At 41.7% G+C, this 27,761-nt stretch overlaps 1 protein-coding gene across 1 annotated transcript in view; it reads right to left on the bottom strand.

The window, feature by feature from the left end:
* GLRA3 (glycine receptor alpha 3) overlaps positions 1–18,628 on the bottom strand; it is a 205,424-nt gene extending 186,796 nt beyond the window's left edge. The window contains exon 1 of the mRNA XM_056560691.1: positions 18,225–18,628. Within this exon, the coding sequence (XP_056416666.1) occupies positions 18,225–18,295 (71 nt within the window). The 5' untranslated portion in view covers positions 18,296–18,628. The remainder of the gene's footprint in view (positions 1–18,224) is intronic.
* Positions 18,629–27,761: the final 9,133 nt, after the last annotated feature.

Genomic DNA, 27,761 nt, shown 5'->3' with positions numbered 1-27,761 from the left:
GAGTTTTTACCAAAAAGTTCTACATTGGTTTCATCTGACCATATCCTCTTCTGGATCATCCAAATGCACTCTAGCAAACTTCAGATGGGTCCAGACATGTACTGGCTGAAGCAGGGGGACACATCTGGCACTGCATGATTTGAGTCCCTGGCAGTGTAGTGTGTTACTGTTGGTAGCCTTTGTTACTTTGGTCCCAGCTCTCTGTAAGTCATTCATTAGGTCCCCCATGTGGTTCTGAGATTTTTGCTCACCATTCTTGTGATCATTTTGACACCATTGGGTGAGATCTTGCATAGAGCCCCTGATCTAGGGAGATTATCAGTGGTCTTGTATGTCTTCCATTTTCTAATAATTTCTCCCACAGTTGATTTCTTCACACCAAGCTGCTTGCCTATTGCAGATTCAGTCTTCCCAGCTGGTGCAGATCTACACTTGTGTTTCTGGTGTCCTTCGACAGCTCTTTGGTCTTGGCCATAGTGGAGTTTGGAGTGTGACTGTTTGAGGTTGCGGACAGGTGTCTTTTATACTGATAACAAGTTCAAACAGGTGCCATTAATACAGGTAACGAGTGGAGGACAGAGGAGACTCTTAAAGAAGAAGTTACAGGTCTGTGAAAGCCAGAAATCCTGCTTGTTTGCAGGTTACCAAATAGTTATTTTCTACCATAATTTGAAAATAAACTGTTTAAACATCAGACAATGTGATTTTATGGATATTTTTTTCTCATTATTTCTCTCATAGTTGAGGTATACCTATGATGAAAATTACAGGCCTCTCATCTTTTTAAGTAGGAGAACTTGCGCAATTGGTGGGTGACTAAATACTTTTTTGCCCCACTGCAATTTCTTCACTTCTAAGAATCAGACAGTGGACAACCAACAATGATAGGAAATACAATGCTTTCATACACTGCATGCTGCCACTGGTTATATAGTCTAAACATTTGTGACAGATTCACTTTATTTGTGGGATGACCATTAAATACATCACTGCATTGTGTCATGGCCTGGCAGATAGGAGTAAGTTCTTTCCTGTGATTGGCCAGACAAATATGGAAAAGTAAATGCCTGTGTGAGTACTGATGGCAAACAGCTGTACTCTGGTCCTTCCTCCTGAAATGATGAGAATGCTTAACATTTGTGCACCATAGAGTTACCTCTGATGAGCTCAATAACAGCAGTAAGAGTTCTAAAATCACCTTGTCACTTGTCTGAAGGATGAACGTAACAAAACCATGCAGTACAGGTAAATATTAAATCCATAACTAGCTAGACATAATGAACATGTTAATATAGCAGATGGACATATAAAAATATGAATGAAATGTTAGTATTTATATGAAATTCCAATCTATAAAAAAACAGTATTAGATATACATCAAGCTGTGTCTTCCCTCAGTGACATACATTGACTACAGCGAGTACTTCTCCAGCAGTCTGGCCTCTTTTACTATAAATGATTAGCTCAGACAGATGTTTATACTATGCTACACAAATCAAACTGCATATTTATTTAGCCATCATTTAAGGCAAATGGGAATCTTGTCACTGAGAGCAGTATGAAACAAGCCGCCATAGAGATGGCAATAGCAAGAAATCTGAATGCTAAAATAAACTATTTATTCTATATGGCGAAATATTTCATTTCCAGAATAACATCACATGAGATACTTGACTAGGGGATCGTCTAGATCCGCTGACCTACTACCACCTCTCCCTGTTAAACAAAACACTGACACCTGCTTTGTGGTAGAAACGGCCACAGTGGACCACATTTTATTAACCTTAACATAAATATATAAATATTCACAGTACTCAACATTTGGGGTAACAACATTAACCCCATACATAACAGATATAAAAGTGCAAAACAATTATAAAAGTGCAAACCTGCTTAACCCTGAGCTTTTAAACTTTCCCAGAAAAGAGGGGACCTGAAGGCAACCAAATCCCATACTTCTCCTACTGTGCCCTTATTCGCCTCTTCCCCTGACCCAAGGGCCCACCTTCTGAGAGTTTATTGCCATAACCAGCTGGGTCCCATCCCAGCTCCACCAGGGGCTGGTATAACTGGGCCGTTGCCACCACTTTCCCAGAAACGCCTCCAAGTCCCCCTTTTCCTTTCCAGCCACGGTGGCCCGACATGAATTATACACCCAGCCGTGCCTCTACAAACTAACGGCACGCTCGACCACTTCACGGATCGACAAAGCCCAGAAATTGGAACCAATGTCATTCAAATGGACACCATCCGCATCCATCATATCCGCACCCTGAACCTCCAGATCCATGTGTCTGATCACCAGACCCCCGTTACTAGCCACAAACTTCCAGTCTTGTTGACCCGGGCCCGAGCACACAGAGCACCAACCGCGCCCGCCGCCAGTTCAGCCTCGCCACTATGTCTGACCACACAATCAGAATGCCAGGAAACAATGACCACAGCCTCAGCAGGTCCAGCTTAATGTCCCTAATCAAAGACTGGGAGGTCCTCACCGCAAAGTCATTCCCCCCAGTATGCACCACCAGCACATCCAGAGGACGATCCATGGCCACAAATGAATGTACAAATGGGAGGAACTCCGACCACAGCAACCCCCCCCTTCTCAAACCATCACTCCTAAGCTTGCGCCCTGTGGAAACCCAACTGCCGACCATCTGGCCACACCGCAGCCCGCACACCACCACGCCGCACATAGGATTGACCCACTATCCAAATCAGACAAGGACCAGCATCTGAAAGACAGAACACAACCCATAAATAGACCACTAACCAAACCTCCAGGAAAGAAATACAAGCAAAACAACCCCCCCCCACATCACAATAAATGCGCATGCACATACAACTGGAACCTGCCCGACTCCCACCTGTTAATCCTCTTAATGGCCTTCGGCCCCAAGCCCCACCAAGCGGCTTCCGTAGCCAATTCGGAAGGAATGGGAACTAAAATCCCTCGCCTCTCCTCCCGCCTTGGCCACACATCTCCGAAAAACACGGATAAACTGAAAACGAGACAAATATTCGCCATTACCATGCACCAACAACGGAAACCCAAAAGCGTGCCTAAGAGCCAAAAAGCATGGAAACAACGCACTGGACACATGGCAGATGCCACATGAGTTGCCATACGCACCATGTATCCCCTACCCAGCTGATCCGTCTTGGACCTGCAAATAAAACAATCCAGAACTGAATCCACCACACCAACGTCATTCACATGCAGACCCCCCACCACCACCTTACTAAGGGACACCAACTCAGAAACCCGGAAAGCCCTGAAAAATGCCAGCGAGAACACCAAGTGAAACAATACCACCTCATAAGCCAACACACACACCTTAGCCCAGAAGGGGACACCCCCTCCCCAAAACACCATCACACATAACACAACACCCACATCTCCCAATCTGCAGACTCACCCGCATCTCGCAACTCACCCAACCCTGACTCCCACACCCAACATCTGCTATACCCTGACACATAGCCTCACTCACGGACCGGCGAACCAACAAAAAGGCATCTCTCAGACCAGCTTCCACAGCCACGCCGGGCACTGCGCACCTCGCACTAGTGTTGAGCGGCATAGGCCATATTCGAATTCGCGAATATTCGCGAATATATGGACGAATATTCGTCATATATTCGCGAATATTCGCATATTCGTTATTCCTCGTTTTATTTTCGCATATGCGAACATTCGCGTATGCGAAAATTAACATATGTGAAAATTAGCATATACAAAATTTGTGTAAGCGAAAATTTGCATATGCGAAAATTAGCATATGCTGATTTTCGCATATGCGAATTTTCGCACGCCAGTCTCACACAGTAGTATTACAGCCTTCTTTACACCACACAAGCTGGAAGCAGAGAGGGATGATCACTGTGATGTGTACTGTGAAAAAAAAAATAAAAAAATAATGAATATTCGTAATTACGAATATATAGCGCTATATTCGCGAAATTCGCGAATTCACGAATATGCGATATTCGCGAATAATATTCGAATTGCGAATATTCGCGAGCAACACTACCTCGCACCTCCGCCTCCGGAGCCAACTCCCGAAACCGCTCCCACTGAAAGCGAGAAAGAAAGTCAGCTGTAGCACTCTTCCCACCAGGGACATGATGTGCAACAAAATGGGAATTTTATTCTAGCCCCCGCAGCACCAGCCGGTGCAGCAAGCAAATCAAAGGCGGCGAGGACGCAGTTTGTGCATTCACCGCCTGAACCACCCCCAAATTGTTGCACCAAAAACAGATCCTCAGTTTCCGGAGCAGATCAACCCAGATCTCCACCGCCACCACAATGGGAAACAGTTCCAGTAGTGCCAAATTGCACACCAAACCTGCTGCCTGCCACTTATCCGGCCACGCACCCGCACACCACCAACTTGCCAATAGGCCCCAATACCCCCACTGCCAGCAGCATTCATATACAACTCTGAAGCACAACTGGACACCAACCCCTCCATGACCCCCGCCCTCCTGTTGTAACGCTCCAGAAACAACTGCCACACAATCAAGTCTGCCCTCAACTCCGCCGACCGCCGCACATAGTGGTGTGGTCGCCTAACACCGAGGTGGCACCCGCCAGCCTCCGACAATCATCAAGATAGTGGAGCACCGACGCCACCTGAACCTCAGACCTAACTACCCATTCCAAAAACGTGCTAAAAGTCTCAAAATAAGCACAGGAAATGGAACAACCCATTGGGAGACATCAGAGCCAAGCATTACCCCCATACACCCTGTAAGCTTCACCCACCGCATCCAAATAGCAAAACAGGGCCGAGCATTTCTCCAGCGCCTTATCCCCCACTACACTCGCAAGAATGGCAAATGCCTGCAGCCAGTTAGAGAAGGTGCGCAGTATCAGCTGATACCACCACCTCTCCTCTTCCTCCTTTTTAGACTCATCCAGCTTGACCCTATCTAAATGAAATTTCTCCAAGGGAAGCAGGGAAAAAATTTCCACATACTCCCCCTTCCAAATACACTACTGCACTTCGGCCTTTAAATGTGCCACCAGCGGGCCCTCAAAGTATACGTACACCTCCCCCCCTAGCCGGATCCGCCAAGCACACGCAGACACCGCCACTGCAGAAGTCCCCCCCATGCACAGACCCAGAGCCCTCAGACACTCAGGCTTACCCCAAAGCCCCCCACACCGCCACGGGAGACCCCACTGCCGTCCCTGCCCATCCCTGCAACAAACCCAGCATCTCATGCAGCAATACAAGCCCTCCCCCCAGCCGTCCCGTCCCCCCACAATGGAGTTGGTGGTGCACTCACTCAATCTCTGCGGCGGACGGCCCAGCGGCTGTGATTCCAGACGGACCCGGATAATCCACCACCGACTCCGATCTTCCAGAAGACAACTCCCGACCCGGGGCCCAACTGGCCCTGGTCGCAGCAGCCCGCTCCGCTCCAGCAGGGGCCACAGCGTCAGACAGCTGGGCATCACAGGACTCCTGTCCTCCGTCCACCAACTTTGCCCTCTCCAGGATCTCCCCTTCTTCCTCCTCAGATGACTCGTGGGAGGGGCTAGACACCAGCCCCCCACGTTGCAACTCAGCATGGGACCGCGCCTTCAGCTGCCGTCCCCCAACACCAGATGGGGCCGCAGCACTCCTCCTTTAACCCCTTCCACTGCCCAAGCTCACCCCCACCAGGGCCCAAGCACTGCGCCCAGCCGTAGGAACTTCCGGAGCAGCATCCGATACTAGCCCCGCCCCGCTCCCTGGACTGACGCATCTGCGCATACATCGCCCACTGCACTGTGACTGCCTGGGAGAGGAAGCAGGTGAGGGGGCAGTGGAAGCCGGAGGGTCCGGCACTGGGGACTCCCGACGGTGCCATGCACGCGGCTCCGACTCCGGGCTGAGATGCTCAGACGCACGGGAACACCAAGTGCTCGCCCGTGGGGTCACCTGAGCAGCAGGAGCCACAGCCGCAGAGGGAGACTCCCACAGCTACCTTTCAAGCCACTCAGGACCCCGCTGCAGCCCCTTGGCATGCACCCGCCGCAGAAGCTCTTCCAGCTGGGACGCCATGGCTGCAGGTACTCACAATCTTGCTTCCTCTGACCAACTGACCCTCCACTTCCTGTCTACTCCTTTTAACCCCTTCTTTCCCCTCCCCCTTTCTACTTCCTGCTCTTTACCTTAACCCTTTTTGCTCCTCATCCCACCCCTGTCATGTGCCCCCTCCTCTCCCATTCTGTACAATCTGTGGGCTTTCTGGAAATGTGCTTTTCTTTTTCCCAAAACTATGTCTTAAAAATTTTTATTTGCATATATTCCGTTTCAGCTTTTTTGTCATTAAAACTTTTCACATGTTGCTTCCCTCCCCAACACGGAGCACAGACAGATGGGAGACATGCTCCATTGACTATAATGGTGTGTTAACATAGTGTGTTAGAATGAATGAACATGGCCTTAGTCTTTCATTTCATAAGGAAAGCCTGCTCACTAAGCAATTATATAAAGAGAAAAAGTACAGTGATACCCACATAATATAAGGGTACAAATGTTGACTGTTATTATCCAGGCAAATGTAATTTCTCATCTACAGATTGTTAAAGCTCCACCTGCAAGCAGGTTACTTTGGAGGCATGGGTATAACAATAGTCGTAGCGGCCGTTGCAGAGGTTTAGGGGGCCCACTCTGGCTCAAGAACATTTTTCTTCTATTTGGAGAATGACAAATTGGTGTGGGTTGAAGGTGGACAAGGAACAAGGTACACAGAGTGCAGAAATTCCATGTATAGCTGCACCCACATTTCTTACTTCAAGGTCAGAGCTACTTTAAACCTTTCAACCTGAGTGCAAGTGTCAGATAGTATAAGGTTTACAAATCCTGTCCTTATGGAACTTCTACAGGTCATGTTTTGAGGATATAATGAATACTGAACAGATAATTTATAGTTTAAAATATTTTTTGAAAATGTCTGTATATCAAAGAGATATTAAAGAGATATTGGGGGACATTTATCAATGTTTGCTTATGTATTCCTTTTTTTTTAGTTATTTTTTCTTACTATTTTTTTGCTTATGTGCGACTTATTTATGAACTGCTTTCAGCCTGTTCATAAATTTCTTTCACTTAAGCAATTTTTATTTTTTTACTTTGGTAGTGGCTTTTTCTGCTCCATGTCTGAGCTGGAGTAAATTTAGTAGGTTTTTTCATGTGATGCGACTTTTTTGCGACTTTCGCACTTGATAAATCTCTGACCACTGCAAGTCAAAAATCACTTTTGGCTTTGGTAAGCAAGATTTTTATTTTTTGCTTAGGACACTGAACATGCAAAAAGTCGCAGAAAAAAGAGCGTAGTCGATAGACGTAGACAATTTTAAGCAAAAAAAAACTACTAAATGCTTTGATAAATGTCCCCCATTAAGAGTACATTTCTGACAAGAGGGCATGCCAAAGCCAAAACATTAACAGATCATGTAAATAGTCAATACAGATATCATTTGTAGAGGTAAGCGAACCAAACACTGAGCTCAGTCAGAACTTTGTTAAAAGCCCAGTCCGGCTAGGAGGAAAGGGAAGGAAATAAAATCATGAGACAGTATAGGTGGAAATGGAGGCTATTTTTAGATTGGCATTACGTTGTTGGTTAGCCACTTACCTATGGCTGGAGAGGCTGTAAATTAGGACCAGGTGGTGTAAAAAAGTAAATAAATACTGTTCTCGGGTTGCTCTAATCTCCACTATATGCATTAAAGAGTTTAAGGCTTCCAAACATATTAGCCAAGTAGGGCGAGTGGGAGATTTCTATAACCTTGGGATAATCTGCTGCACGGCTTGGATAAAAGCGTGAAAAAGACCTTTATTAATATTAAAATTGGAGCCTGACAGTATGGATAGCAAGTTCATCTTGGGAAATCTGATATGCATATAGAGGATCAATACAACATGCTATGTAATGAGAACACTTTTCATCACAAGGAAGGATTTAACAGTATGTAACATTATGACATTATGTAACATAACATTACAGTATTTAACAGCTGAGAAAGATATATAGCATATATGAAACCAGACCTAGGTCATAAAGTGATGGCATATCCTACCAGTATACCTACCCTTTAAGAGATGGGAACAACATTTTAAGATTATAGTGCTATTTCCAATAGTCCAAACACACTGGTACTATGCCTGTATGGAAGTGCAATAAGCCTATACATAACCTGCCATACAGACTTTGCTAGTACCAAGGTTGTTCTGTTGGATTTGTATAGAATGTAACAGGAGAAAATTCTGGATGCATCCGCACAAAATCAGAAAAGATACGGTAGAGGTCTTATGCACCTCTGTGGTAGCCCTATCAAAACTTTATAGGAAATAGTATATTAGCCTTGATAAATATATCCCACAATTTTCTAAAGCTTATAATGTCTCAGTCATAATTGTTCTGTGTTTTATAAATGAATGCTTTATATTCATTGCAGTGGGCAGCCAGGTTAAAATTGATACATTTCCCTCAACGTGTTTACAGTTCATTGACGTAATGCAAAGTATTCATTGTATTTTCCCATTGATTTATTAATTACGTTTTTCAACATAACTCCACAAAGTATAGCAACAGTCATATAGGGGCAGGCGACCTAGGGTTCCTCTACTTGTAGTAATAACCAGATAATGGATAGTGTGACCCACAGTGATAACACGCACTGTTTTGTATGATCAAATTATATTTGCTATGTTTAACATCTTTTAACTCTTGAAACTGAACAAACATCTCCGTCACATACTGATCTAATTTCACAGCGTGCAGAGCTAAGGACAGATGTACACTCTATGGATCAATAATCATTATCATTCACTTGGATAGCCATAAAGGATAATTGTTATCACACTTCAGTGACTCCACACATAGAAATGTTAAGCTTGGTCTTTCATGGCCTTGTTTGCCCAGTAGAAATGTTAATCTGTGTCGTTTTACCACTTCTTTGTGAAAAGAGACTGTTTTTGTTTATCTGGTTTAGGGCTATGTATTTGCTTTGTTCCTATCTTGTGGATAATTAATAATGGTATTGATATACTGTAGAAACATATGTGTTTCCAAAAGGTACCTTAGTACAAAATAGTAATATAATATAATAGTTTATAAACATCGGCAGTAAAGTTAATCTTTCATGATGTTATTTATGTTTATTATGTAACAGTGTATTTCTGTCTTGTTTTGTCTTAAATTGTACTATGTTAGGAGTCATAGAAAGGGTATTATGCTTAATAATTTCTTGTTAATAGGTTTTTTTCAGTTTTTTTTTTTAAAGCAAAATTTCTAATAAACAGTTGAATTTGAATAATTCAGTGGTGCACTTATAGAAGAGGGCTTTCCTAGCAAAAAATAAAGTAGGGAACAATACTGTTCATACCAATAAACACAGTCAAACCAAGACAGTTCTGCTTAGACATTACTACCTTTTTTAATTTCTCCATTCACTATTAAAACAAAGAGCCACATTTCTCAGACACATTTGCCAACTTGTCTGTGGAAAAGAAGATAGATCTAACCTCAAATGCGCCATCTCACCGGTCCTAAAGCAGCTGCATGGGCTATCTGTATGGTAAGCTCACTCATTCATTAGAAATGTACTTCTTGGGCACCTTGAAACCTTTTCTAGACTATAGCAAGAAGATTCACACACAGCCTCTTGCTGCATTTTTTATAGCATGTACATTGCAGGTTTTTACTTCATTTTTTTTTTTTTTTTAAGTCAAATACACTAGGACTGGAAGCTAACTTCAAACAAGTGTTATTGATATTTAAATAAACTTTTGACATGATATGCAGAGATCAGTTGAGGTGCTGAGACCTCATCTGATTGTTAGATATAGCCAGGAGAAGCACATGGCAGCATTCTTCACTCTCAGTTCAATGCCCAATCAGACCAAGTGGAAGAGATGGACTCTGCCGTAAGACCATGTGGCCTGTCTTCTGCAATAAGTCGCATTAAGTGCCTGGCCAGGGAGTGCAGTGTGCTACTGCATGCTTCTCCCGGTTACATATAAAGATATGCTTTAAGCATAGTGCATCTATATGCATAGATTTTCTCTTGTGGTTTTTACAGAAAATATGATCAACTAATTAAAACCTTCTAAAATATGCATGGGATGGGGCAGGGTCATGAGATGGGGGAAGGCAAAAAGGAAATATGTCTTAGAATACAGTACTGAGCAGGAATTCTTCAGTTACTTATCTATACATCTAACTCTTTTGATTGTATTAAGGTTGAGAATCACTGATTTAAAGCAAAGGAAGTCACATTCCATCCAAGCTGTTTATCTTGTTTATTTAAAACTTTGTATTTGATTTTCAAGGTGCAGCTAAGCTTCATTTACTAAAAATCTCAAAGCAAACATTAAAATCCTCTCTTTCTATTTTACATAAAACAGTTTGTAGTCTGAATTTCAAGATGTTCTTGTTTACCTATCTGGATATAGAATGTACACATGCAACACTTAAAGGAAAGAAATCAGAGTAAAATAGAGAATCATAAAAATATCCCAATGCTCATTTCTTCTGGTGACCTAATTCAGAAATGAGTGATGCAATTGCACAAATTAGTTTAGCCTTAACAGGATGAAAAAAGAGTATTCCCAGAACGTCAATCATGGTTCATAGTGTCCTATTTCTAAAATAACAGATGTTTATAAATATAATCAATTTTCACAAAATAAACTAGTTATCTAAAATGACTTTCCCCCTAAAATATTTAAAAGGGTTATCCTGGATAGAACTTTTTTTTTTTTACCATGTGCCCAGAATACTAGAATAAAAAAAAAAGACAAAAAACTTCACTCACTTTAAGCCACTTCCCCGATGCTATTGGAATCCTGCTCTTGTCCTCTGGAACAGTCTTCTTTCTGGTTATTGCGGTCAACTTGTCACCCTGTAGCAAACCTACTGGATGGCTGCAGCAATGTCCCTCCTTAGCTGATGACAGGCTGAGCGACAGTGTAACATATAGGGCCCTGGCATCAAGAAGATGACCTGGGCTCAATATATAATAGTGCTGCTCAGCTGAGGTGGGACATCACTGTCACCAGAGATCACCTAAGCTGCAGGGTGATTAGTCAGTAACAAAGATCGATGCAGAGGACAGGAGCAGAGGCATCGCGGGAGTGGAAGGAGGTGAGTCCCCCTTTTTTTTATAAAGCCATTATTCTTGGCAGTAAACAAAAAAGTTTTACCTTGGATAACCACTTTAATGATAGCCTAGTGCTTTTACCTTGTTTCTACAGGATCAGTCCTCACAGTTACAGAAGGGACATACCTTTGCTTTGTACACATATTTGTAAGAGTTGAAATGAGACCGGCACTACTGAACCCCAGTGAAATTCTCGAACCCCAGTGAAATTGCAGCTGGACGGTGCTCAGAGTGAAAGCGGTCCATACAAGGTGAAAGTGGGATCTTTTTATGCCAAGGAATGAGTCGTAGCACACATCATTGCAAGGGAGAGCAAGGGTGGAGGCAGGAGGTACTCATGGCATGAGTACCCCCTGCCTCCACCCTTGCCCTCCCTTGCCATGATATGTGCTATGACTCGTTCCTTGGAATATAAAGAAGTTTTCCATGCAGGATTGGTGAGTTGCCGAGTCCTTCCTTTCTCACTTATACCTTTGCTTTGGTTAATAATTCAAATTAAGTAGTAAATTGCAAACGTGAGAAATCATGTAGTCTATCAAATGGAGGGGCACTCTTTAAAAGGACAGTGAAAATGTAAATGTGCTTATGTTAGATTTACCAACCACATCTACTACACTTTTAGTAAATAATATTTTTTCATGTTGCCAGCTTTTCCCCAGCTAACCTCAAAGTGTGCCCTATGTTCATGTATTTAATTTCACTTCCCTCCTGAATCTTTTTTAACCATTTAATATACAATACAAGTTTTCAGTCATGCCTCCACTTTTCCTTTTCTCCTCCAGACTATACAGATTAAGATTTTAATATTTTTCCTGATATGTTTTTTCATTAAAACATTCCACCATTTTAGTATCCCAGCTATTTTATCGATATATTTTTGTAAGCTAGGTCTCCTGAATTGAACATAGTATTTCAGATGAGGTCTCACTAGATCTCTGTATAGTGGGTTCACAATCTCCCTCTTTATATTGGCTATACCTCAGGTTATCCAACCAAGTATTCAATTTGCTCTCCTTACTGTCTGGCTGCATTAGGGTATGTTCACATGGAGGAATATGTGTGGAATGTCCACAGAATATTTTGCATGGACATTCCGCTGTAGCAGCATCTCACTGATTTCAATGGATTTTTGCTGCACTGTTACGGCAGAATTTCCACACCAGATGTTTCTGCTGTGAAAATTCTGATTCTGGTGTCTATTCTTTCTGAGGATTGTCTATTCTTTCTGAGGATTGCGCAAGGAAATGCATTGCCGTCTATGCTTTGCCGCTGGATTGGTCAAATGTGAAGAATGTCTGCACATGTTTTCCATGCGGACATTCCACACAAATTCTATCATGTAAAAATACCCTTATTGACTTATTTTTGCTGATAACATACTCAGACAGAAGATTCCATCTACCCAAGTTCATTATTTTACATATAAAAACACTGAGCTGCAGTGTCCTTTATATTAATCAGTTTTCCAGTAAAGCAAAATTATTTCCAAATGACTGACACATCCAGGAACAGGACAAATAACAAACTTATGTTTATCTTAAACTCCTAGAATACACTTTTTTCTGGAGACACAAGTCTTTTTACATTTATCCGTACGTAATACCTCTGATGTTCTGTGTACCTGAGGTGCATGTAGTGGCAGTAAGCACTAAATATTACAGGAAGTTGCTAGGCCATACAAATATGTCCCCATTTCCCTCATCAGATAATCGTTTCAAAGCGACACATATTTTAAATCTAGTGGCTAAATCCCTGAAAGGGGCACTATTCTCCCCGCTGTATGTAGCTATGTGCCATGAGACAGATCCTCCTACTCTGACTCCACAGAAGTTGTCTCCAGCACGAGAACCAGTGTAATGTGATTCTATGACTCTTGTGTGGCACTGGAGAAGGGAGCTGTGTAGACAAAACTGGAAGGTTCAGCTTCTGATGCACAGGTTTACGCAGTAGGGATCGTGCACAGTTTCACAGTTAATAAACTGTACTATACTCATCAGACCCGCTCAAATACTCATCTGACCTGCTCCAGGCTACCCACCATTCCCCTTTACATTAACTCTGTTCTGCCTCTCCTGATGATGTTACAAACACCCCACCACCTCAGTGACTCGCTACAGATTGCTCAGTAACACCATCAGAAGGGACAGGACGATGCTTCATCAGGGGGAGTGGAAGGACTGAAGAGTCAGTGCTGGAGCTGGGCGAGGGTAAGTCTACATCCACTTTTGTCCCACAGAATATATAGAGAACTTTCTCAAAACCTGTGCAGAGAAAAATCTGACTAGTTGCGCATAGAAACCAATCAGATTTCTTATTTTATTTTTTAGAGGCCTTTTAAAAAAAATTAAAGAAGCGATTGGTTTGATTGGTTGATTTGGTCAATTTTTCCTCTGCAATTTTACCAACCGGGTAAGAGTGTACAACGGAAAAATTGTCTAATTCACTCATCAGTGGGGCTTTGCTAGAACAACATTGACACATGCCAAAACAATAGGGAAGATTTATCAAAACCTGTGCAGAGGAAAAGTGGAGCAGTTGCAATAGCAACCAATCAGGTAGCTGGCCAGTGATCTGATTGGCTTCCTTGGGCAACTTTTTCATTTTTCCTCTGAACAAGTTTTGATACATCTCCCTCAAAATCTCATAGATCGCTTCCATCAGGACATCCTTGAAATTGTTATTTAGAAATAGCTTGAGAGCCAGAGGTTGAGGAAAACTGTGCTAGCGTGCTCAAGGTCCCACTAAGTATTAAGGATGATTACCCCCTTAATGATTGACAATATACTTTTTTTATAGCGGCCATTAAGGGGTCCTATTCTACACTGTCATGTTGTAGAACAATAGCCATTGCTTGTCTTATAACATTTGACCCCTTTTTTAATCTCTGACAACTCTTCAGCATACAATCTGCTATAATAACTTGGCTTTTTAATGAGAAAAATCTTGGTATCTCTCTTCCGCATTCTGTTCTTGTGAAAGTTATCATGTATTAAATATCCTGTAAGTACCAGATTATCAAAGAGTTTCTGAAATTTGAAATGCTGGATTAAAGGAATTTCACTGCGCTACTTATTTTGTGCACATACATTTTTACACATCCGGTACTTATCACAAGATCATTTGTCTATGCCTAGTTTATCACACATCCAAGTTACAGTATAGTGATAAACAGAGGTAGATGAAAACGAATCATAGCATTTAGGTTCCTTAAAGGTGTAGATCACATAAATTAGTAAAATGTTCCTGTTAGTCTGCAAACAGTGAAAATTATGTGTAAGACTAAAGGATTGCTCAAGTACATATCAAAAGCAAAGTACAGTGGACATACAATGTGCAAAGCGAGTGACACAAGCAATAAAAACAGAACATATGAATATAAAATCATGTGTAAACTATATGAAAATTAGGCTAATGAGGCTAATTTCAGGAAAATTCAGCATAGAATATGCTTAGAAACAGCGATAAATCCTTTTAATATTCCCTTCCCTCATTGACTTTAATAAAAATCTATTGGGTTTTTCTCATGGTGTCTGGAATATTTTTGATGGAATCTGAGAATTGTCAAAGCCTATTCTGATCTTAATGGTGGGAAATGCTGGGTGGGGCATTGCCCAGTACACACCATTTTGTTCTATTACTATCTTACTAAGCTTCTCTGCATCTCAACTGAATTACTACTTATGATATTATTTGCCCATGGCCACAGGGACTGTGTTTGGAAATACTGTTCTGTTCTTCATTTTGGTACTGTATTATATGTATGATTTTGGATCCTACATGTTGACCACTAGAAAGTGTATTGCTATTTGCTACAAGCAACCAGCAATCAACATGGTCTGGGTCCAAAAACAGAACCGAGACCCTACACTAAGTTGTTTGGAAAGGGAGTACTAGAAGTAAAATGTGCATTCTAGTTTAGTACTTTTTCTGGATAACAAAGAATCAAGTGCATGTTTATTTCAATGAGGAGAGGGGATTAAGTTGTTATCAAACATTTCTGTTAGAGAATCCAACATGTCTGATCCTTTTTTAATCTGTTGGTGTCCACCAAGGGACAAAAGAGCTGCTCCCAAACACATTAGATCTTCGACCAATCCTGCCCAAACTAGTATGCTGAACTAACTTTAGGTGAAAGTGCATGGCCAGCTTTACCAATACAGGTTTTATCTACTTTGCAAATAAAGAAGACTAAGGGGGCCCCAAAGCACATCTAGAGACCAGCATTTTAATTTGCATATTTGGGCCCTGTTGCAGATTTTGCATCGGGGCCCACAAGCTACGCCTCTGCGTCTGACGTGTCTTTTTGAGGCTGAGTTCACATCAACATCAAGCTCCATTCAAGGGAGCTTCATTCACTGAGTCTGTTCAAATAACAGGAATAATGTTGCAGGTACCTCTTTTTCTCCACTCACCTCCTGAAAAAAAAAATAGACATCAAACAGGAACACGATGGACCCCGTTCAAGATCAGTTAGACCAGTTGGGCAATGGACTGTTCAGGTCTGTTGTTTCTATCTGGAACAGACTCTGCAATGAAGCTCTCGAACAAAGCTCAGATGCAGATGTGAACTTAGCCAATTTTTGTGGAACTACTCTTTTATACCTCCTGAAAATGTTGGAACAAATGAACAACTAGATGCTACCATTCCCTTATAAACATGATACAGAATTTCCCTATACAATTTGACACTGTCAGCACTGATGTCAGCCTGTGTTGGGGCACACCCCATTAACAAGGGGAAGGGTGATGCCCACTTGTCAATGTATTAATACATTTCCAGAAGGAATATTAAAGTGCACCATGCAGAGTTTAAAAAAGAATATGCTCCAAAATTTTAATTTTATAGAAACTACAAGTATTTACTAAAGAAGACATGTAAAACAGCCCTCTTTTAAGTTATGCAACTAAAGATATAATTCCTATACACATTCATCTCTTCAATAATGTAAATGCTTCATAAAAGGTTGCAATTTATGAAAGTAGAATCCCAAATTGGTTCATGGATTTAATGTTTCCATTATGCCAAATCCTTTTCGAACCCATAATCTTTTTTATGCACTAGACATTATTTTGTGTGCTTATGCACACCTTATATTTGTATATATATATATTTGTATAGATTGTATTATATTTAGGCAGACATGTGACATGTCACATTAAAACTGTAGGCTGCATCGAATGTACCCAATACCCTTCTTATATTCTCTTAGGAATCATGGAATAGTCCCATAGAGGATTCCAAGAGCTCTGGGAAATTAACAGTTAGTGTATTGATTTATCAGACCATAATAAATCAGCTCTTTATTAAAGCGTGTGTATGTAGTAAAACATCTCTCAGCACTTCCATAGTATGAATAAAAAACTACTAATAACTCAATGGCATTTCTATAAGTTGTTGGCACCCCAGTCAAAAATCCAATAAACCCTTGGGCTGCAAGAAAGTATTCATTGAACATATTGTAGCTGTAATAATATCCAGTGGGCCTGTAGATTAGTAGGCAGTGCTCCCCCAGTCTGTCCATTTCATTACTCGTTCTAGTGATGGTCATGGTAGATTGAGATTGTAGACGTCTCAACAGTTCATTGAACATTACAACATTGTAGTAATGATATCATTCATTTACAGTATATCTGTACATCAAATAATTCCCTTGATCCCTACACTTTACTATTCACAAATGATATATTACATGCAACTGCTATTTGTAATATTTACTACAACAAATCTTATAATGAAAATATCAACCCATCAGTATATAGCTGAACTTTTATATACCTTATATGTAATGTCAATGTATCCTATAAAGACTCCTAGTAAACAATTCCATTCGAAATACATTTCAGCTTTTTAAAATGCGTTCATTTGTTGCATTCTTGTTGATTTGAGTCATTGACACATTGGCCCACGTAAAAAAAATCGATTGCAATGCACCTTGCGGTCATGTTCAGGATTTATGGACTTTAAAGTCAGAATTTAGACTGAAAGCTCTTTGTGACCTTGAATCTGTATTGCCATATTAATTCTGGGACTAAATTAGATTATAAAGTCACCGGGGCATTCATTCATTATACATTCATTATGCATGAGCACTGCTAGATAAGATTGTGAAATGTAAAAATAAGTGACATTAATTAAAAGGCAATGTTTTCCATATAAATCCCATAAACAAAAAAAAATATCATTATCATATAGGATGGAGATTCCCTGCACAACACGTGCCAACTTGCTGGGACTTACCATCGTTTACCTATGATGGACAAATAGGAACATTCACTATGTAAACAAGGTGACATTATAGTGCACGCGTGTGAATACGTGAAACAGAATTTGGCTCATGTGCACTGGGATTTGTAAAGTCTGAGTTTACAGGAGGTTTACGGCTTGTCAATCACGGGTAAGTGATCTAGTCTAATTAAAATGAAGTGGATAGCTACCTTCCAAATATATTGAGCTAAGTGCTCTTTTAATCATGGTCAGAATATTGATTTAATACCGTACTGAATGGAACATATTCTGCCAGACATAAATCGAGGAAACATCAATATTGCTAGAAATTATATATATATATATATATATATATATATATATATATATATATACACACATCAACCATTAAACTATAGTCACACATTATACATTACAATTATTATTACATATACATCATTAATTCACTGTATATTCAAATATTGTCATTTTAGGGAAGCTCCTTTATTTTACAAGAGCAGAAAATAACTTTTGTTGCTTGGCACATCAACAGTTATCAGCAGCATAATGCATGATAGCCACAACAGGTTTATAACAGTTAGTGAGCATAATGCATAGTCAGTTATAATAATTGTTAATAATAATAATAATAATAATAATCAGCAATAATTTACTTCTGAAACATTGATAGGAAAATAACATGCACTAATAAAAAAATGATGTTTCTATATTTATAAATTTGAATAAAAAGTATATGCTATCTGTTACTGTAATCACACAGCCATGGAGCATTGCACAGGTTGCACACTACTTATACTATTAACAAGACATCTCAATAAGTTGAACATACCATACCTTAACAAGAGCGCAGCTTCCCAGAAGTAAAACCCAGAGACAGCGGTTAGTATGCACCTGATCCGGGCCATTTTTTCTTTTGATGGGCCGTGAAATTAAAATCATCAAAGTGATAGATGGCTGTAGTTGGCAGGAGAAAACAGCAGGACACTTAATTCAGCACCAAGAACAGCTCCACAATGAGGTTCCTATAATCCCAGATGAAAAAAAAAAGCCAAGCTTCCCCCTAGTTGTCCGGCTAGACAAGACAATGAGAACGATGGTCATGTATTATATACATGATGGGAAATTTCACATCCAGTGCAGGAAGATTGATATTTAAAGCAAATAGAAGTGCAGAGTCCACTCCAAGCTGCTGCATTCCTATACACTGAAATGTGCTGGAGCCCGGCTAGGAGGCTGGACTGGTACAGGGGTTGGATACAGGCACGCTTGTTAGCAGCCAATGAACGGAAGAGCTCTTTTGATGGAGAAATAAGGAGCAGTAGTAACCCCTTGTGTGCTGATGGTGCACGTGGATCTATCAAATGAAATACAATTGTTAAAGTTCTCGGACTCAGCTCATGCTTTGCACATTGACCTAATACTGAACCATTGACTGAGCTCTTTTTCTGTCTGGAGACTAAATGCAAATCAGAAATATCATATATTTTGAATGCTCATTCATTTCTCTGGGAAATCTCCCACAGACACTAGTATACATGAAAAGGAATGTATTAACTGCTTTCTTCAAATTCCTCTGTGTAGAATGTGCTGTTCACTTGTGGATCTAGGCCTGGTGAAGAATCAATGTCTTATTTTATCAATATATAACATTTTTGCATTTAACTAAGTCTTTGTAAACTGGTTTGCCCTCTCCAGCTTTCACATAGATCACAAAGGAGGGTGGGGAGGATACAATGAAAGGAATGGGGGATGGCTCCGTATACTTCAGTCTGTCATAATGACAGGTTCGGCATTGGCTGCAGGACTGAAACACAAAGCTTACTGCTTCCACAGGCTCCATGTGATTAGCATTCAGCTAAAGACTCTGCCTGCCCACCCAGCTCGATTGCAGTAGGAAGGCTGGATATTGGATGCCTACAATGCTGTGCTACAATGAGCCCCCTCGGTCTTGTAGAATAGGCATAATTTCCCTCTTTTAGAATAATATTTCACAGCATTTAAAAAAAAAAAAAAACAGTAAAAATGTTTTAATATCAATATATCATTATTTCTTAAACTAAAAATATATAGAATAAAATGAAGATATTACATAAGTAGGAAAAATGACTTACCTGGCAACTGAAGCTTAAGCAAATCAAGATGCATTAGAAGCAAATTAGAATTATTAACAGTACAATTTATCATCCTTATAACACATATACATTTATTTTCTTTAGAAAAAAAAAGATAAAATCTGAATGGGTTCTGGAATAGATTATTTTATTCATTGCATGTTTGAGAGCAAGGTCCTACGTGGCATATCTGCTGTGAGATTTTACACACAATTTCAGTGCGGTATGTCTTCAGCATTTATTGTAGCTGTGGAACAGTGTGGAATGTTATTTTAAAAAATAACATACAATTTTGTGTGGAAATGAAGCAAAATTTCAGATTTGAGATCTGCAGCGTGTCAATTTTACTGTTGGATATATCACAGATTTTATTGCGAATTTTTATCATTGACTTTAGTGGGGAAGTCAAAATCCCTAATAAATCTGCAAGCTGCAGAAACACTGTAGATATGTACAGTATTTAGGCATCTGAGCTGAGGGTTATTTTAAACTGGTGGTATGGCTGGGAGATTTTGATCCCTATAAAGCAATGCACATTCCCTATTAAATAGGCATGATCAAGTACATTTACAACACTTTATTTATCTAGGTGCAGACACTAGTTTATACAGCGGTGATGACTAGTAGAGATGAGCAAATCAATTTGTCAAGAATCATTTTCAAAACATCACAAAACATTTGGATTCATAAGTTGCTTTATGTATCGCAGGTTCCCCTCACTATATTCTATGGGCTGGGATCTCTGCAATCCGCCCAGCTGTACAGGAACATGGATTCCTACTGCTCCCTGCTCCTTTACATACTTTGAGTGGGCAATCTGGGCATCTTCCCTTTACTAGTGATGAGCGGCAGGGGCCATATTCGAATTTGCGATATTTCACAAATATATGGACTAATATTCCTCCTATGCTTGTGAATTTGCTATGTTTGTTTTTGTCATGCAAAAATTCGAAATCAAATTGGAATAATGCGCATGCCCAATTATATCTTTCACCTAAAAGAAGGGAGGGATCTGTGTCCAGTCTGGAAGTGTCAATATTCGCATATATATTTGCATAATTCACATAAAAAAAAATAAAAAGAATATTCGTCATTACATATATATCACTGTATTCTAAATATTCGCAAACTTGTGAAGTGCCGATATTCGTGGTAAAAATTCACATTTTGAATATTTGCGCTCAACACTACCCTTTACCTCCATAACTCAGCTTTGGAATACAGATCTATAGACCTTTTTAGGAGGAGGCCTGAAGATGATGATCACCAACACTTGTTCATTCTCCTGTTGAAGGTCCTGAGAGAAATTGGCATCCAAATTGTTCGGTCTGTAAGATATTTTGTGATTGGTATGGGGTTTGGTTTTTCAGGTTGATCCAGGCAGTGCATATGCAATTCACACAAGTGTTCAGATGAGTTCTGCGATTTTGACAACTATTGTTGCAAATAGCATATAGGTAGACAATGATAGCTTGCGCCACCAATTCTACTTTGTAATGACATCAGTCATTTTACCCAAAAATCTACGGCGAAATGAAAAAAAAAATCGATGTGAGACAAAATAGAAAAAAAAAAACGCCATTTTGTAAATTTTGAGGGCTTCCGTTTCTACACAGTAAATTTTTCAGTAAAAGTGACACCTTCTCTTTATTCTGTAGGTCCATACAATTAAAATTATACCCTACTTATGTAGGTTTGATTTTGTTGTACTTCTGGAAAAAATCATAACTACATGAAGGAAAATGTATACGTCTACAATTGTCATCTTCTGACCCCTATAACGTTTTAATTTTTCCGTGTTTGAGCGCTCATTTTTTGTGCCGTGATCTGAAATTTTTAGCGATACCATTTTTGCATTGATAGGACTTATTGATTCATTTTTTCATGATATAAAAAGTGACAAAAAATGCACTATTTTGGACTTTGGAATTTTTTTGCGCATACGCCATTGACCGTGCGCTTTAATTAATTACATATTTTTATAATCCTGACATTTCCGCACGCGGCGATACCACATATGTTTATTTTTATTTTATTTATATTTATTCTATATGTTTATTTTATTTATATTTATTTATTTATTTATTTTTATGGGAAAAGGTGATTCAAACTTTTATTAGGGGAGGGGTTAAATGATCTTTTTTCACTTTTTTCCACTTTTTTTGCAATGTTATAGCTTCCATAGGGGGCTATAACACTGCACACACTGATCTATTACATTGATCACTGGTTTCTCATAAGAAACCACTGATCGATGATTCTGCCGCTTGACTGCTCATGCCTGGATCTCAGGCACTGAGCAGTCATTCGGCGATCGGACATCAGGAAGCAAGGTAAGAGACCCTCCTCGTGTCTTACAGCTGTTCGGGATGCCGCGATTTTGCCGCGGCGATCCCAAACAGCTCCCTGATCTAACTGGCATGGTTTTACTTTCACTTTAGATGCGGCGTTCAACTTTGGACGCCGCGTCTAAAGGGTTAATAGCGCGTGGCCGTTTCCCCGCGTTATAGAACGGGAGCGGACTCATGACGTACCGGTACGTTATGGGTCCTTAAGGAGTTAAGAAACAAGTTCAATATACAATGGATAGTGGAGGTCATCAGGCTGTTTCCAGTTAGGAAACACAACAGGGGGTGAGATTACAGCTTCCATATAGTAGACCATGAGAGGTTAAGCCGGCTGCTGGTGTGTCATAGAGTCACAGGTCCTTGAATGGAGGACAAGGTAATTTGGCATTGATGTGTGGCAGCCAAGTAACCATACAAAGTAAGGACATGTAGCAAAGTCAAAAACATAGCCAGGGGCCATCAAAGGATAAGCAGTCAGGATGCCACAAAGCAGAAAATATATTTGTTATTGCCATGTACAAAATTCTCTGCCTATTAAAAGCTCACAGCTTGTTTAATTAAAGGGGTACTCTGATGCTCAGCATTTGGAACAAACTGTTCCACACGCTGGAGCCGGCACCGGGAGCTTGTATAGACTTGACTTGCATTAAGGGCGTTGGGTGTGATGTCTTGAGGGGGCGGGGCTATGACGTCACAACCTCCCGACGCCGACTCCAGCGTGTAGAACAGTTTGCTCCAAACGCTTTGTTCTGCATTTGAAAATATTTGAATATGCTAATATTCACGAATATCCTCATATTCGTGAATATTCGCTTATTCACATATTCTCAAATTTGCGAATATTCACTCTCCAGTCTAATACAGTAAATAGTAGGAGCCTTCTTTAGACCACAAGCTGGAAGCAGGGAGGGATGAGATCACTGTGATGTGTTCTGTGTGAAAAAAAAATTACGAATATTCGTAATTACGAATATAAAGCGCTATATGCGAATATGCGAAATTCGCAATAAATATTTGAATTGCGAATATTCACGCTTAACACTAATAGGGACGTCTTCTTCTCCAGGAAATGTGGAATGTGTAGATGTGACATGTATCAGTAGATGTCAATCAAAAAAACTGCGAAGATGGGATGTTATAGAACAGCAATACTCACCTTGTATGTTGGGAACTGTGGCCTGCAATAGTAAATACAAGATGTATAAAAATGTGTTACTCTGGATATTGTTATATTACAGTCTATGGGGGGAAGTAATCATTGGTTTCACCATGGTTTTGTGGAGTATGTCTGTGGAGTATGGCAATATGTGTGAGATGCTGTTTACAGACTTTTCATTGCGATGTTTGCTTTAGAAGGTTTTTTCAAAATGAACATACCAAGTGGGGATTTCAGTTGATATCATGCAGTGGTCAGGAATTTATGATGTGCGTCTTTTCAGTTTGTTGCATCATTTGGCACAAGAGCCCTAACTGAGGCACAAATCTATACCAGACCTGACTTGACTTACAAAACTAGCTGTGGACAGCATTATTAAAAAGTCCCACATTTTGTCACACGGTTAAAAAGTTGCACAAAAAGTCATAGAGGAATCACTATGCAAAGTCAAGTACTGAAATAAGAAATGTGATCAGCACCTGCATCATGTAATAAATTTGGTGCAGGTACACAGTATCCACCACACAAATGAATGGAGTAGAAAGACGTGCACCTACTCCCCTTTTGGTGAATACCCCCATGTGCCTTCAGGTATCTGCAGTCAGGGCTGCCATCAGAAATGTTGGGGCCCCTTACACAGCTCAAGGCCTGCCCCCGCCCCCCCCCCCCCCCCACACACACTACCCAGCTCCTCCCCACCTATGGCTGCACCCAGGGCCTGCCCGCTATCTTCCCCATTATCTATAAAATAAAACATGTTCCCCTTGTCACCTCTCACTTACCCACTAAATGTATAGTAGCTCTATCTGATATTTATACAGTTATAAGTATAAAAAGTGTATATATTGAATTGTCTACCTGTTTGCAGCGTAACAGGACCTGCGGGTCATGTGATCAGGTGGAAAACTACATGGTTTTGCTTTAGGACCTTAGGAGGTCCCAGTGACGTGTTCACCCATCATGCCTTGTAACGGTGAGTGACAGCTGACTCGGACCAATCCAAAACGGCCCTGCCCATATAAGGGAGCGGCGGACATTAATCACTCTCTTTCCTCGTGGGCTTCTGATGAGGACGGATCTGCGCAGCTATCTTCCGCAGTGACTAGGCCCAAGCCTTGCGGCAACGGCCATTCATACAAAACTGTGAGTTATCTCAATCCCTGTTAACTTCGCAAGATCACCGGACCTAAACAGACCCCTAAATCCGGATGAATCTCTGCACAAATCTTAATTCTATTAAGCCTTGGATAAGTCAATGGTCTGCAGCATCTTTCAATCATTGCTGAGCTGTATAGAGACTGTATTACTAAGACTGTTGCTGTTAATTGGATGTACAGCAAGTACTTCAGTAAAGTTTATGCAAGTTCAAGTTTATTCATTTAAGCACGCACCTATCGTTTCTGGGAAGGGTGGCGATAGGCTGAAGATTCACCTCAGCGTATTAACCCTCACCCTGGTGTCACGAGTGACAGGGGTTAACTTAACCCCTCAAATACCGAAGCATCACCCCCACTGTATTATATCCCCCCAAGGGCTACCACAAAGCCTTTTTAGCGTCGCACGAACAGGATTCGGGTGTGTGCCTACTACAGTTGCCGCTGGTGAAAGTGTACTCCCCCCCAAGTAGCGAACTTTATTCAGGTACTGTGACTTATACTCCGGAGTAAGGGGTTGCACGCACGGTGCTGTGTGGAGGAAGTGCGCATGTAAAGTAAGGGGGGAGGCGAACAGCACAGCGGAGTTACAAGCTGCGAGAGGAAGAGCTGAAGTTAGCGCAGAATCTTCCTACGCACATGATCCAGAGACCCCGCCCACCGAAGCCCTTGGTGCCGTGGTGGCCATTTTGTTGGAGTCTAGTGCCGGAGACCAACAAGGAGAAATAGTTCAGCGCGGGAAAAGGAGCAGAGTGCGACAGCGGGTTGGAAGCTGTAAGGAGCCAGAACAGTACTGGACTCTGAGACACCAGATTGCCGAATTGAAATCCTATATAGAGTCACTCCAGCTGCCGATCAACGCACTCAAATTTCAACTTAAACTATTGAGTTCCAAGTCACCACTCTCAAATTTGAAATCTACGCTCTCAAGTTCCAGATTGGAGAACAACTGCGTATCTCATCCGGACCTAGGAATTCAAGAATTATTTAAAGGGCCGGCATACCAGACACAAAGATGTCAGAACCTGCCCCGCCACAGTCCCCATCTGAACAGCAAGGGGGCGACACTCCAGTGATTTCACCAATGGGGTCACCACCCCCAGTCAGAAGGGTGTTGCCGCCTTCACCAACACTTTCTACCTCACAAAGACGTACTCTCCCTTTGATTCCAGCAGGACCTTCATCACGGGCGGAGCAGGATCCGGCAAGTCCACCTCCAGCCTCTCCCTATGTATTGGGAGCCCCTGTTGCTGCACCTGTCTTCTTGGGGAATCCTGTGCTTCCCACCTACAATGGTGAACCTTTTAAACTGAGAGACTTTAAAGAAAAGTTCTACAGCCTCTTTGGATTTTATGCACTACCCCCTCATCAACAGATACAGTTGCTTCTGGGACAGCTCCAGGGACCTGCCTTGGAGGAACTTCGCACCTGGCCGGCGACTGACAAAGCCACAATGGGACAGATTTTTGAAGGACTTTCTCAAGTGTTTGAATCTCATTCTCCCTCAGCGGTATGCCTCAGACTATATGAACGACGTCAGAAGCCAGGTGAGACTCTCAGAGCATATGCAGTAGCTTTACAGAGCACTTTAGAAGTGGTACAGAAGTTGGATGGCATCACGCCCGATCAGGGCAACCGAGTACTGATGGACCGCTTTATAGAAGGGGCACTGAACAAATGGGACAAGGCCCAACTTAGGATGCTGGCCGTGCAAAATCCCGACATGGCTTTCCCAGCTTTCAAGAGACTAGCGGTTAAAGTGATAGAATCAGGACCTCAGACAGAGGAGGCTAGTGTTCCCGCTACAGAATCTCCGGGACCCTCGCCTCAGCCGCCTGTCCCTTCTCAGTCTGCCCTGCCAACACCTTCTTCTAGCCCTTGGACAGCTGACCTACAAGACATTAAACAGGACATTGAGCAGTTAGCCAAGGCTTTTAAAGAAATGGCTGTACAGCCAAACCCTTCTAGATCTGCAACACCGCCACCTGACCCCCGCCCTGCTGGTCCACCTAATACCCCTCATGTGAGGCCACCTGGAAGTCAGAGACCTGTCTGTAGTTATTGTAACAAGAATGGACACTGGAAGAGCCAATGTTGGGCTTTAAACGTGCGTCCCCTGGGGTCGAGGACAGCACCCCAGGAGTAGCTTCTGAAGGTCCAGAACCAACAAGCAACAAGAAAGTATTGTCTATGTATGTTGCTTCTTGTCCTTATGTACAGGTGGTAGTTGAAGGTATCCGGTTACAAGCTCTGATAGATTTTGGGTCTCAGGTGTCAACTATTCCGCAGGGGGTTTTCTATAAGTATTGGGGTCCCAAAAGGTTGTTTGAACCTCAGGAAGCGGAGTTTAGAGTAATTGCAGGGAACGGGAAACCAGTACCCAGGCAAGGCTACTGGGAGCCCACGGTGAAGGTGGGAAAGCATGTGTTAGAAAGGCAGGGTGTGATTGTCACCAATGTTAGGGATGAAGGGGCAGGTGATTTCATTTTAGGAATGAATATTATGAGGCACTGTTTTGATGATATTGTCTGTGCACTACATGCATCTCTCCCTCACTTGTCACTTCCAGGCCGGCGAGCTGTTCAACACCACCTCAAAATTCTCCAAGCAGAACAGAAGTTTGTGAATTATCAAGGAGAAATCTGTCGAGTGAGGATCAAGGATATACGTGCCGTTAGTCTACAGCCACAGACGGAGACAGTTATCTGGTGTCGTGCCCGACCCGGGGTGAAAAATCAAGGTTATCAAGCGCTCTTGTTACCCATCATACTGGAAGATTGTCCCTTGGTGCGAGCAGCTAGAAGCCTGGTAACCGTACGTAATAGGAAAGTTCCGGTGAGACTCATTAATCTCTCTCAAGTTGCCTTCCGACTATCCAAGTATACCCCTGTGGCTGCACTGCACAATTTAGACGTCAGAGATGTGGTCTCGAAGTCACAAGTGGTCCAACGAGGATCTGACCAGAATCCTGCGGCACCTTGGTGGGGCCAACTACAAATAGGAGACGAAGATACCCCCAAAGACCAGATGGAAGCAGTCATTCAGGTAGCTAAGAAATATCAAGAAGCTTTCAGCAAGTTTCCCACAGACTTTGGCAGGACCACAATCATCAAACATCGAATTCTCACTGGGGACAGTCCACCCATTAAGGAGAGGCATTGCCCTGTGGCTCCTGGAATGTATCAGACCATAAAGAAGATGCTCGTGGAAATGAAAGAGGCTGATGTCATCCAAGAAAGCCAGAGTCCTTGGGCTGGACCGTTGGTCCTGGTGAAGAAAAAGGATGGGACTATCCGCTTTTGCGTAGATTACCGGAAGTTGAACGGCATAACTCATAAGGATGCCTACCCTCTTCCCCGTATTGAAGAATCCTTGACTGCACTGGGGTCTGCCACTTACTTTTCCACACTGGATTTGACGAGTGGTTACTGGCAGGTGCCAATGGCGGAAGAGGATAGAGAGAAGACAGCATTTGTGACCCCCATGGGACTCTTCGAGTTCAAAAGTATGCCCTTTGGACTGTGCAATGCACCTGCTACTTTACAACGCTTAATTGAACCATGTTTGGGACATCTTAACTTCCAGAGTGTTCTGTTGTATCT

The sequence above is a fragment of the Hyla sarda genome, chromosome 1, assembly GCF_029499605.1.
Source record: "Hyla sarda isolate aHylSar1 chromosome 1, aHylSar1.hap1, whole genome shotgun sequence".
Taxonomy (NCBI): Eukaryota; Metazoa; Chordata; class Amphibia; order Anura; family Hylidae; genus Hyla; species Hyla sarda.
Note: the sequence above shows the minus strand (reverse complement) of the source record. Positions and strands in the feature narration are given on the sequence as shown.